The sequence below is a fragment of the Chenopodium album genome, chromosome 17 (genome assembly GCF_948465745.1).
Source record: "Chenopodium album chromosome 17, dcCheAlbu1.1, whole genome shotgun sequence".
NCBI lineage: Eukaryota > Viridiplantae > Streptophyta > Magnoliopsida > Caryophyllales > Amaranthaceae > Chenopodium > Chenopodium album.
In genome coordinates this window covers 50,208,550-50,222,536 of record NC_137850.1, presented here as the reverse complement: position 1 = coordinate 50,222,536, position 13,987 = coordinate 50,208,550, and the positions used below count along the sequence as shown (strand labels likewise).

General features: G+C 33.6%; 2 protein-coding genes and 1 pseudogene across 3 annotated transcripts; 1 reads left to right on the top strand and 2 right to left on the bottom strand.

The window, feature by feature from the left end:
* Nucleotides 1-1,305: 1,305 nt before the first annotated feature.
* Nucleotides 1,306-2,791, top strand: LOC145590111 (costars family protein-like). Its single transcript, XM_081646855.1, has 2 exons — nt 1,306-1,479; nt 2,366-2,791. The coding sequence occupies exons 1-2, from the start codon at nt 1,399-1,401 to the stop codon at nt 2,567-2,569; spliced, it is 285 nt and encodes a 94-aa protein (XP_081502981.1). The 5' UTR covers nt 1,306-1,398; the 3' UTR covers nt 2,570-2,791.
* A 364-nt stretch (nt 2,792-3,155) lies between these two features.
* On the bottom strand, nt 3,156-7,982 carry LOC145590110 (KH domain-containing protein HEN4-like). The gene is made up of 7 exons (XM_081646854.1): nt 7,330-7,982; nt 6,339-6,746; nt 5,969-6,244; nt 5,283-5,576; nt 5,087-5,166; nt 3,898-4,009; nt 3,156-3,558 (listed from the first exon to the last, which is right to left on the bottom strand). Exons 1-7 carry the CDS (start codon nt 7,885-7,887, stop codon nt 3,421-3,423), a joined length of 1,866 nt encoding a protein of 621 aa, XP_081502980.1. The 5' UTR covers nt 7,888-7,982; the 3' UTR covers nt 3,156-3,420.
* A 1,117-nt stretch (nt 7,983-9,099) lies between these two features.
* LOC145588441 (fructose-1,6-bisphosphatase, chloroplastic-like) lies at nt 9,100-12,000 on the bottom strand (annotated as a pseudogene). Its single transcript, XR_014101590.1, has 3 exons — nt 11,501-12,000; nt 10,097-10,493; nt 9,100-9,700 (listed from the first exon to the last, which is right to left on the bottom strand). The product of XR_014101590.1 is annotated as a fructose-1,6-bisphosphatase, chloroplastic-like (transcript).
* Between the last annotated feature and the right edge of the window lie 1,987 nt (nt 12,001-13,987).

Here is a 13,987-nt window from a genome sequence, read left to right as displayed (position 1 = left end):
GCAAATGATTCATTGAAGGGTAGCAAAATGTAAATGTTCACAATGAAACTTTAGTTTATTTATAATCCAAGTCACTAATGTGATTGGCAAATGATTCATTGAAGGGTTTAAGGATTTTTCAACTCCCACAAGTCCCTCCTCAATTCTTTAAGAAATTCCATTTAAACTGACAAGAAATAAGTTTCACCTTAACAATAGTTTTACATTGCATTTTTTTATTTTAACAAGTAAATTTCATCTTTTTCACATGAAATTATTTCCATCATACAACCATACGAATATGCCTAACATGCTACTCCTTAATACTTCTTCCGTTCTTTTTTTATTGCACCATGAGGGGTTTCGCGCTTGTCAATGCATTACTTTAATTATTAATATCTTCAATTATACTTTTGTAAAAATTATAAAAAATTGATATTTGAAAATTAGATTTCAAGACAAATCTAACTACATCCCACATGTCTATATTTTTTCTAATGGATAAATCACAAATGATGGTCTAAAAAGATTAAGTGAATAGTGTAAACGTACTTATGGTGCAATAAAAGAAAAACAGAGGAAGTATATATTAACATACTTCGTACGATTTAAGTGTTTTCATCTTATTTACATATTCGTATAATAATAAGCATTTAATATATGTAGCCCTTAGGGTTATATATAAGCATTTAAATACTTCCTAAAATGGAATTAAGATGGAAATTCATGACAAATCACGCGCATATCGATGTAATTAATGTTACTTTATCCTCAATATTTCCTTTTTTAGCTTCTTATTTATAATAATAATAATAATAATAATAATAATAATAATAATAATAATAATAATCTTCCTTAAATTTGTGCCAAAATCTGTCATATGACTTTCGGCATTTGACAATAACACGGTGACACATCACATAATAATCCTAATGTGGCATAAGCAATTATTGCAATTTGCAAGTAGTCTAATTATCAAAGGCCTAATTTGAACAGAAGTGGGGAAACACTTTTATTTGTAATAGGGCAGCTAACGCGCGCGATGTGCACGCATAGCTAGTCACATCTAGAAGTTCTTTCGGCTTGGGCTTAACATCACAAATTTAGTTGTTGACATAATTAATGACAAAAAAAAAAATATGTAAACAAATATGTTTATGGGTATAAATGTCCAAGACAACTAACATTAAAGCATGAGAACAAATAAGTACATAATTAAAAATTTTAGGGGTATAATTGTCCAAACACTATTCATTAAAAAACATTGTACATATTAATGAGGGTATGATTGGCATTACACTATTCATAAGAGTAATTTTCTACTTTTTATAAGGTAGGGATAAGTCCATTATTATCCTGTCTCTTCGGCCTCAGCTTTAGCTCTCACAGAACAAACAAAGAAAGAGAAAATCATCAGCCATGAATGTTGAAGAAGAAGTTGGGAAGCTTCAAGAAGAAATCAAACGCCTTGGTCAGATCCAAGAAGATGGATCTTATAAGGTCAATTCTTTCTCTAAATCTAACACATTTTTACAAATTTCTTGTTTTTGTATCCAATTTCACTGAAATTGAAAATTTTCATTTTTTAGCATGATCTGGATTTCTGGGTCAATCTAATTTTTCTGCCAAATTATCTGTATCAAAGTATAATTGATCTAATTTATTGATCCGGGTAATCTGACATTGCTTTATATTTTTTTCAATTTTGGATTTTGAAATCGTAGGATCTAATTTCAGTAATTGGACATTGTTTATTAATATTATCAAATTTGACAGTGAAATGAGCATACATATATTTTTGGAAATGTGCTAAGAAAGACCAACATTTTTGGATGACATTATATCTTTAGTATATGGTTGGTAAACTTACATAGTTAATCTTGTAATTATTGTGTAATGTGACTAATTTAATTTCATTATGTGAGATCACCGAGAATCTCCTGTCTTATGGATTGAAAGCTTTAATCACAACTTAATACAATGCGAAATGCTTGGAGTAACAAGACTAATCCCGGCGTTGTACTCCAAAATTACCCTCCAATTTAGTTTGGAAAATCGCAGTTACACATATCGACAATCAAAATATCGAAAAGATTGCATTTAGGTAGGACTAAAAAGTTCAGTCACCATGAGTGTTTTCGATTTTCAACATTGCTCGAAAGAGTGCACCCCAGAAGTCATTAGTCATCTGTTAGCTTGCTGAATGAGAGAACAAGAAATTAACTGATGTTCTACTGAATGTCAGGCAATACATTCTATGTAGTTTGTAGTCCACTTGTCCTACACTTAATCCTTAGCCTTCCTTTGAAATTTGCTCTATGTATTCACTGTTTTTTCTGCAAAATCAGGGCTGCTTGAATCTTATTTGATCCTTATATATATATAGGTCACCTTTGGTGTCCTATTTAATGATGATCGTTGCGCAAACATATTTGAAGCTCTCGTTGGAACACTAAGAGCTGCAAAGAAGAGGAAAATATTGACTTATGATGGAGAGCTGCTTCTACAAGGTGTCCATGACAATGCAATTATAACCATGAAACCTTCTGCAACAGTTCCTTCTTCTACTGACGTCGCAGAGAAGAGTTGATCAGCTTCATGTTTCGACTTCCTTTAATTCTATTGAGGACGAATCTTACGTGCTGTAATTCATTCTCTCATCTGTATGATTACTCTTTTTTCTCTTCCTTATATGTAATTTTGCGCTACTTGAGATGTATGTGTATCTGGGCTATTGAGATTTGCCTGAATGTGACGCTTTCTGCTAAACCTTTGCTGTAAATCTCTATATAGTTGGAACTTTGAGCTCTCATCTTTGTCATCAGCAAACCATCTGTTTACTGATAATACAAAGTTTCATACTATTGGCCCGTTTGGTATCCGATTATAAATAATGATAATGAGGATAAAGCTATACGAGTTGATCGAGACATCCCACACATTCTCTTTAATTTTGGAAAAAAATTACCAAAATTGTTTTAGAGAGGTGGACTTATGATCTTCCGTTTTAGACAATTTTCAACTCAGTCAGGCCCGAAAAGGAAAGAGGTCAGAATATTTGACCTCTTTCACATGGACCTCACAAAACCTTGGAAGGTCATTTGGGTGGTTTGTTAGAACTAGCTATATGCTAGTTCTTCAAAAAAAAAAAAAAAAAAAAAAAAATGGCAATAATGTGGGATGCAAATAATTGTAGAAAATAGGATTTACAACAGAGAATTTTAGTGCTCAGTCTCTATATACAGAGTACTTAGTACTATAATTAACACCATGTAAACTTTTATCCTTGTACCTTGCAAACGATGTAAACTTGTTTAATACATGGTCAGAAACTAAAAAGAGAAATAATTACAGCCTTTTGCAATTTCAACATGTACAATTTTCCGGATCCACTCTACAACGGCTACCAACTAAAAGTTAACCAAAAGTGAAGTAATTCACTCAGGATGACCCAGTAAGAATGAATGCATGGATGAGGCTTTGGGCTGCCTGTGTCTGATCAGGTGTCCCAGATATTACGACAGTCCTACTTTCTATTCCAGACACCGCTTCATGCACTATAACCTTAGCACCTGATATCTGAATTAGTCCGAGAATACCAAGTCAAAACAAGGTCAGGGCACACCACAAGAAAGGACCAGAAGTAAAAGAAATCATAAGTACAACAAAGGTATGCTAGTAATTGAATGGCTACACCAATTACAAATACCTGATTTCCACAGCATTATGGCCTTAACATATTACAGGCATATTATACTCCTAAACAAGCACATGTTGGTTTCTCACATTTACACAAATGAAAAGAATCGTGATCCAGTTTACTATATTTAGGAATCAAGAAAATTATTTGGGGGCAGCAGGAGTAAGAAGATCAGACTCACGGATATGAATACTACGTAAATAAAATTTTCACTATACCTGTCTTATACGAGTTAAATTGCTCCCATTCTCACTATAAACAGAGCTAATAGAGGTTTCAGGAACCACGATCTCCACTACTGTATTTGTAACAATAGCTGGACTGAGTGTCCTGAAACAAAAATGTTGGTTATTAGTAGTGAAAATACACAACACTAAAACATACTTGTATTAGTTAATACATTCTTTAATCACATGGCTGTTCATGCAATCAAATTCCCTATACTAAATATAAAGCATGCAGCTTTATGAATGCAATTTGCTAGATCAAATAAGTATATCAACATTGTCAAATCATGGAGCAAAAGCTTCATAGATATTGCTCCATTGTTTTATAAGCTGAACATATAATAATACACAACACCGAAGTACAAAAAAAATTTGTTACTTCCTCCATTTTTATAAGTATAACACTTCCTATAAACAACTTTTTTTTTCATTTATTTATTTATTTTATACTCCGTAGTATATATATATATATATATATATATATATATATATATATATATATATCCACCTATCATACCCACCTTCCTCTCACATCATTTCTAAATAAACTATTTAGCCACTCTTTATCTATAGATATATATTAAAAAGCGTTCCTAAAATCGTTTATGTGCCATGTCATTCCCCTCTCATGGGTTTCAAACACTAGACCTCAAAGAAACCAGATCTATTTCCTTACCATCTTAGCCAATAACAATTGATGTCATCTATACATATAAATATAACTATAAATGACATGCATAAATTAAAAAGAAAATATGAGATAAGCAGTTTGAAAAAAAAAATAAGAGAAATAAAATCAACATTTCACAAACAATAGAGTGTTAAAAATTATCTTTCTATATACTTTATCAATTAGTGACATTATTTTTAACAATTATGCATAACATACATAATCGCTCATAATATATTTCATTTTGTCAAAAAAGAAGATAATATATTTCATAAAAAAACAATTTAATCCAAGTGGTAACCTGGTGCAACGCCCGCACAACATACTAGTTTTCAATTAAAACAGAGTATAATATAGAAGATGAAATTAAAGCCATTATTTTCTCTTTAAAAAAAAAAAAAAAAAAAAAAAATTAAAGCCATTATTTGAGGTTTTTGATCTTCAAGAAATAATAATAATTGAAAAAAAAATCTAAAAAAAAAAAGCAATTTGTAATAATACACTACCAACCTGCCAAGTTGTACTCCGCTATTAGCAGAAGCCAATCCTCCGTCAAAAGTCACAAAATTCCTTGGATTTACGCCAGCAGGCTGTAATCACCACAACATCATTCAAAAGGGTATACAAAATACATCAGGGGGTGAGAGAGACAGAGAGGAGTTAGAAAATAAAAAGGAAAGAGGGGGTGGGGGGAGCAATCCCCTACCTCATTTGTCTGAAGGCCCGTTGAAGGTGAATAATGAGATATATTAGGACGTGGCAAAGGGCCGTATCCCTGACTTAAAGTAGCTTGTCCACCAATAGATTGATTTCTCCCAGAAGATTGGCGCAAACCAACTGTTGTCGCATCTTGGATTCTTCCAGAAATACTAGTATCTGATAATAATTTACCAGTCCCGCTTCCTGGAATGTTCATTGCTTTACTAGTGAATAGGTTATTTCGAAGCCTACTAGTTACATGATACAAGGCATCTTGTATGTTTACAAATTGCCCTGAGATCTGGCATTTAAGAAGGCAACAAGGGAAACAAGTATGAGAACATCAAAGTGTCTGAGGTTTCAAATTTAAAAGGGGAAAAGGCTATTATGATTTGTGAATAGAGATGTATTTGATCAACTTTGGACAGGCAGAAAAATAATACAAGCACTAGACATTAAGAGGAATTTCAACTAATACTATAGTTACGGATGAAAAAAGGAACATTACATTAAATTACACGAAGCACGTGAGAGCATAATATACCCTTTAAAAAAGAAACAGTTAAGAATAAAAAGGCAATTCTCAGTCAAGGAATAGAGAATGAGAGAATTAAAAACTTAATTGTAACACAAATCACATGACTTAGTATGACATTAAAGCTTGGAAGGGAACAAGAAAAGAATTAATATTACCTCAACTACTTCGCTATCCTGTGCAGCACACTTCGGCACCTGGTCACCATTATGTATACGAATGTAGGCTCCAGTTGCCTTTCTAATCTCAGAAATTATAGCACCTCCTTTACCCAATAAGCAACCAACTTGATTTGATGAGACTACAAGTCTTGCAGTGACTGCGGACCCCTTGTTCATGCCTGCCTCAAGTCCCCTCTCTGCCCCGGCTTCAACATACCTGGTATAGACCAGAACTACAGCACGCTGAGCAGGGGAATATCTTGAGTCAACATCCTACAAAGTTAATACAAGGAATTCAGTGAGTTAGCACATCCAAACACATAGTTTCCATGAACATTAAGCCAATTATAACCAGCAATCAACGCACCTCCATCGAATAAACAGTGACCAACCGCTCATTACAATTAGCAACATAAAGTCCAACATCTATACTAGCCCCTGACTCTTCTTGAAGCGCATGGATAATGGATCCTCCTCTTCCAATCACCCCACCAACTCTATCATTGGAACAAAGAATTTTAAATATGACTTCTTTTCTGGGGAATTTTGACTCTGAGGCTGGAGGCCTAACAGACTCCAATGCTGGCCTCACAGCAGGATTGAAAGTGGTAGTTGCCACAGATAATGGCATCTGCTGAAGAGAATGATCAGCTGAATATGAATTGGATTCCAAAGGTTTGTCCTCCTTGATGCTCGACTTTTCTATGTAGCATTCTTGCAATTGGCTACAAATACCAACAAGAGCCCTTTTAACAGCCATAACATCCCCCTCAATCTAGATCAAACAAGGATAGAAAGCAATAAATCAAAAGTCCATTCATCATAGCAACACTTAGCAAGTGTATTAGACCTTATTGCGTAATCAACATGAATTACACAATCTACATATATGGCTATATATAACACATTAATCACACTAAATCGATATAAATGACTTTTGATGTAGCTGGATTGGATCGTCACCTTCATCATTCGATAAAAATATCACCTTTTAATGATTGGCACGGATTATGAGTAATCTACCCACTCGGTAATTTAGGTTTTTTCCCCAATCACAACGCGTTACATCAATGCCACATCGAACACAGCATCGTTTTCATCAAATGACTTATATAATGGTTAATAAATAATTTACAAACTGTCCTCTATTGGATTTTTTTAAGATGAAATCTAGTCCTTAAAATAATAAAGTCACTTACTTTGTACACAAGTATGTCTTAATTTTAAATTATTGCATCATTACTTTAATCACATATAAAACAACACAAACAAAAAAACAAAACATCCAGCAAATTCAATAGTTAGTCAAATTAATCATCTTGATTAGATTAAAAAGACAGAGCAAAAAATAAAGCTACCTCAACAACTTCATCAGGAATAGAAACACCAGGGGGCAATTTATTCCCAACCAAAACCCTAATTTTCGCTCCACTCTCTCTCCTCAATTTCGCCACAGTTTTCCCGCCTTTTCCAATCACAGAACCCGCTTCATTCACCTCCACCAAAATCCTACAAATCACCACCGCATTACCCTCCCCAGAAACTTCTAGAACCTTCTCGAAAACTCGAACCGCCGCCTCTTGAAACGCCGAGACCTGAAATTCAACCTCCGCTGGAGAATTCGACAACTTCATCTTCTTGAATGGGACATTAGGAGCGACAATGACGATGACTTGGTGGTCGGAACCGAGTTGGAGAGAGTCATCAACTCGGATTTTGGAAGCGGTTTGGAGTTGCAGGTGTTTGATGGAAGAGCCGGATTTGCCGATGAAGGCGCCGACGGAGGAGTCGGGGCAGAGCATGCGGAGGGAGGCGTGGCCGGCGGGCGGTGGTTGCGGAGTGGCGCGGTTGGAGGCGGCGGCGGTAGCCATTGGAGGGGGTTTGGAAGGTTGAGTGGGAGAAGCAGTAACTGCCATGAATGAGGAAAATTGAAGTGGAAGAAGAAGAAGAAAAAAGAAGCGTGTTTTTGACTAAATTGACTGGTTATTCTCCTCTATGACTTGTTTCGTAGTTCCTTCCTTTGTTTTTATCTTTTTTCTTCTTTGTCTTTCTCACTTTCCTTCTTCAAAGGGGTGAGTTTTATCTTTTGACGTAGTCGTATCTTTCCTGATTTGTTTTTTGTGGGCGTATGTACGATTAGAAGTATCAATTCGAGCATTTAAGTCGGGTTATCTTTGTCTAAAAAAAAGTCTAAGACTTACTACTATTTGAGCTGTGCTAAATTATTACGTTTATAGAGTCAAAATATAAAGCATATATTTTTCGAATTGGTTTCGAGTTGGCCGGGGTGCATAGGTCATGAGTTAGGCACGACATTAAAAAAAATATATAAAAAAAAAATAAAAAAACGTAGTAAAAAAATTTAAAATAAAAACCTAATCCAATATTAGTATATCAGTTTGACATGGGACGAGTGACAAGCTAGTGAGCTGACTGTGTATTGACATAAGTTTAAAATTTTAACACAAGTTTAGCATAAGCATGAGATCATTTATGAAAACTACTCAAGAAGTTGACACATCACTTTTTCTTAGCTTATTTTGAGCACAAGTTGCTTGAACATAAGACGAGCTATCACGACACATCATTTTGAACCCAAACATAAGACACGCTAACATGACACATGAGTTTACATAATCCATCCCAAGGCCAACTTAGTTAATAGCGTTGAATGGATCGGATGTTCAAACAAATATAACACTACAAGTGATTACTATGAATTGAGCCGTTTAGATATCCAATTTTATATGGTGTATCAGATGTCTAATTTAATATCCAAATTTTGGACGAAATAGCTTTAAAATTTACTTAGTCATAACACTATACAAAACTACCTTACAATTTAATATCCAAATTTAAAACCTCATTCAAAACTACTCTATAATCTCAACTACGTTAAAATACAATTACTACCTCCATCACACCAGTTTAAACAACACCCTTTTACTTTACCTCAAAAGTCAAAAAATCTTTTGATCACTAGTTACAAATTTCTGGCATGTACACACATCAGATATTCAGATTTCATAATACTATTATAGTATTTTGTTTTCCTGCATTTGGGAGCAAAAACTTGCATTTGCACTATTAACAGTCCCACCAGGTTACTTAGGGCCATACCAGCCAAGTTTACTAATGCAAACAACTAACCAAACCAAAAGTTCATAACATAATCTTCCAGTATATCTTAAGAAGAAAACAAAGGTCAGATTCCTGGTAATAGACAACAAAGTGACTCTAAAATTTATTCTGCACAGAATTTGCAGAAAATAAAAGTAAATATACCAAAATATTGGACAATACCAGTGACACAAATATGCACTGCCGATCATACTTCATATCCGGGATTAACAGTCTGTTGAATATCTTCGTAACTCTCCAACTCATCAATATCTTCAGGACTACCTAGAAATAGAGGTAATCTTTGGTGAAGCTTAATAGGCTGGATGGAAAGAATCCTACTTTTACCATCAGAACCTTTCCCCCCAGCCTGTTCTGCAACAAAGCTGAGGGGGTTTGCTTCATATACAAGCCGAAGATGATCCCTTGGATTCATTGCCACTCCACCGTATAATAAAGTCCTATGAAAATCAGCAACCAGTGAGCATATATAGCGGGCAGAGTATTTCTTTGGATATTTTCCTTTTCCTTGTCTAACAGTGTCAATATACTGCCTCAAACCTTCCGGCCAATCAAATTAACGGGCATCATTTACAGAATATATCTGACCTGAAAGGTTAGACATCATCAGTAGAAAACAGACCCTTTTTAACCAGTTGCACATTTTTTCAACAAAGAGATTTGCCTACTTTGCATGACAGCAAAAGAGAAAATAGAACCAGACACTCCATGTAATTCACTCAATAGAAAATTCTAAACAACATGCATTCTTAGTGAGTTTGAGCCACAGTCTGATATGTACATGAAACATTATATTATTAAAAGATACAAGGATAAAATCTTTCCTGTTCTCATGACTTCCATGCTCATAGAAACCATTAATAGAAAAGGACTGCACAATCTAAGGTGAAGAGCTTATTTAACAAGTAGAAAATAGATTGGTTATGAATATCAAGAACCTTAAACTTGTCACAAATTCAACATGAACTTCAACATTCAGCATACCTCGAGGTGGAATTTGGATACTAGGATGTGTAAGTATAAAATCGCCTGTTGAACGATCCAGAGTGAATGAATGGACTCCAGAGCCAAAAGTGGCACAGAAAATAGTGGCTGATGAATAGAGAACATAACCAGCAGCAACAAGCTTGGTACCACTTTGAAGTGAATTCAACGATGCCTTCTCATTGTGAGGTAGGTGATCTAGTTCCTTGAGACGATTGTAAATGCCAAAAATTGTTCCAGTGGGGATTGATGCATCAATATTTCGTGACCCATCAAGAGGATCCATAACCACCACATATGGACCATCATCAGTCAAACAAACTGGGGCATCATTTTCTTCAGAAGCCACAATTGCTACTTTTCCTGATCGTTGAAGAGAAGACAAAATAATTTCATTCTGCATAACCAAGTGTCTTCATCAGAGTAATACTATCCATTTGACTTTATTCAATCAATAGAAGGTATAAATCATGTTATCCTCGGATGAGACTCATGAGATTTAATGCTCATTCCCAGAGTTGCCTGACAGTACAGATAACATGTGGTCGTTGAAATTCATATTCAGAAGTGGCGGGAGGTGATCACTTGAGGTGATGCCCCAAGATCCCATGCTTCTATGATAGTATGTCCGGTTAATAGTGTTCCTCTCTGCAATCTACTCTACGAATTTCATCACTTACATTTTTAGTACTACTAATCCCAAGTTCACAACACCCCAATAGGCCAACAACTATCAAAAAGAAAGATGAAAATTTCAGTCCAGTATAATCGGTGATATAAATCATAATCACACAAGGTCTCAAATTCACTTGGGCAAACTCTAAAAAGAATTGTTTTAACAAAAAAGGCATATGTAAGCATAACCTGGACTATAACAGCAGACAAATGTTAAGCTAAAGGAAGGTACAAGGAAGTCTTTGCAATCGCCAAGCAAAGACAACCTGAGTCCACTTCAACATTGTGACAAATTATACCCAACAGCATTTGGCACAGATTCCTGTAGCTTCTAAAACCAACCTTGCTCCCATATCATCTCAAATCCATCTATACCCAACACTTATACCATCATACATTGAGAGATAATACTCACAAATTTGCTAAAAACAACTAGCTGCAATAGGGTCAGAAACATGAATTCTTCTAATATCAAGCACCAAAACAAAATACCTCTCTCTACTAAATTAATCCATTATCAAACAGGGCAAAGTGAATTCAATCACCAAAATCATGAGCTATGAATATATGATAGTATGTTTTACTCAATCCGGTCACTTTTATTAAACACGGGTACATTTCTAAGCGTAATTGATCATACTCATGTCCGAGTGTCAAGAATCCAACACAGGTAATTAATAAGAAATTGAACTAAACATACAAGGTACACTTAAAGAAATAAAATCATACCGAGACAATATCAAGGGGTTTAGGAGCATTTCTATCAGACCCAGAACTATTTCCAGAACCTTCCACAAATTTTCCAAGACTAGAATTGTAAGGTGAAGCTATAAGAGCAGCAATTTTCTTGCAAGCATATTGTAAATGATCGATTAAGACCACCAAATCATCACCCACATCAATTCCTCCTTTACCCACATACTCAATTAGTGTTTTTGGTTCAATTTCACCACTCACTTGAGCTTTTACTGAGAACCCACCAAAATTTGACATCTTTGGGTTGCAAATTTTGGTGGGCAGAGAAAATTGGGTGGATCTTGGCGGGAAAATTTGGGGTTTTGGCACTAAGAATGAAGTGGGCTGAACGAATATGGTGGATGTAAGCATTGGATTTGTGGTGTTATATTTTGAAAGATGGCATTTGGTGGAAAAAGAGCATATAACTTGGCTTTCTTCTAATTATAGACTCTATCTACTCTATCTACTCATTTTTTGTTTTGGTTTTGGCCTTTTGGGGCAATGTATCATGTAGTCGTGTGTTGTTTTGGCTTCTAATTTCTCCTTCTTTATGATCGCAACACTTTGATTGATAACTGATGAACAAAGTCAACGCAGTATAAAAATTAAGTAGGCATTTTTATAAATCAGCATTTACTTAATTATACTTTGAGCATCTAGTTCTTGAACTGAAAGTATATAATTGGTGGATTATACCAAAAATAAAATATTCAAATAATTTTGGAATTGATTAAAATAAAGAAAAGGGAAAGAAAAAATAAAGAAGCTAACGAGATTAGATTTTTCATATTGGCTTCAAAGATTATCTCGGACCAATCAAAAAGTCATTAATTAACCAAGTGTATAATTTGACTATTGGGTTGCATCAAAAAGCCAAAAGTCAACTATAAAGAATTGAATGATCATTTATCATATATCACTACATATCCATATCCGGTATATGTTGCAAACGCATAATATATGAATAAAAACAGAGATACAAGTAAAGTGGAATAGAGTTGTTAAGGAGCATTTTAAAGTCAAGAATTGTGATTAATAAAAGTATTCAAGATCACTTATTATTATTATTATTATTAGCAAGAAATCAGTCAAGGCTCCTTCTAGACAAAATGGTGGATTTTCTCTATTTGAAGCTTCTAGATTTTTGAAGTATTGAGTTATGACATCAAATATCAGCAATATATTTAATCAATGTGTGACATCATCACTATTACATCACCAGAAAATTTACATGAAATAATTCTAATGTACAAGCTAAGTGTAATACTTGTAATATGTTGCAATATCTTTTAAAAAGATTAAAACAAATAATCTTAACTTTGAGTCTTGGATTGCTTAAACAAAGAACAAAAAAATCTAGTTATTTATGTCATGCTTAAAAAATCTGAAGAAAGTTATGCAAAGTTAAATAGAGATTTTTAATTATAAATAACCAAATAAAAATGAATCCAATTTGCAACGAACTAACATTAGTTAAAATTAATTTTCAGAGTGATAATAAGCCTTTTTTTTTTAACAAAAATGAACCGAAATTACAACAAACCACAAAGTTAGACTTTACTAGATGAACACCGTGCGATGCACGGTTTGTTTGAATTTTTTTAAATATTATATATATATATATATATATATATATATATATATATATATATATATATATATATATATATATATATTTGCTAAAATTTGTTATATATTTAGATAAAATTACTGATATCAAATGATAATATTTTATATTTAATTAATTTAAACTGGAAAATCTCATTCGCCAATTTTGCTTACGTGTCATTTAAATTATTTAATTAGAAAAGAAATTAATAATCTCGTATTTAATTGGCTACTACTAAAATTTATTATCCTACATGGCGTGCTGAAAAAATTAAATCCTACGTGGCTCTCTAAAAACTCGGGAAAAAACTCCCCTTTATATATATATATTAGATTGTAAGAGTGATCAATCAATAACCCTTATTTTTATTACCATAATTAGAAACTTTTTGAATTAGTTTAGTCATGCATTTTATATTGTCCCTCCATTTCATAATATTAATCCCATTTAGAATCTTTTTAACTTTTAAAAATTAGAAGGAATATTATAAATTTCTCTCTATATATAATAACAAACATAGTCATATGAGATCTTTTTTATTCGTATTGATGAGTACTTTATTAATATCTAATTTTTATAATTTTCACTAGTGTAAGATTAAAGATATTTGTAATCAAATATTTACATCGATAAAAGTATAAAACAAATGAATAAAGTACTTTAAGTTCACCACAAAAACAAGAGCAATCAAACATATGTTCAGAATATCCTTATCTATGACCATTTCTTAACTCCCCTCCAAGTAATTTCCACATGCATCACCCCTTATACTAAATTACTAAACCCCACTTCCCTCTTTCCTGCTCATCTACTTCTCTTGAAAATAACCTTTGTTCAATAAGTTGAATTATTGGGACCCCAAAAAAAGG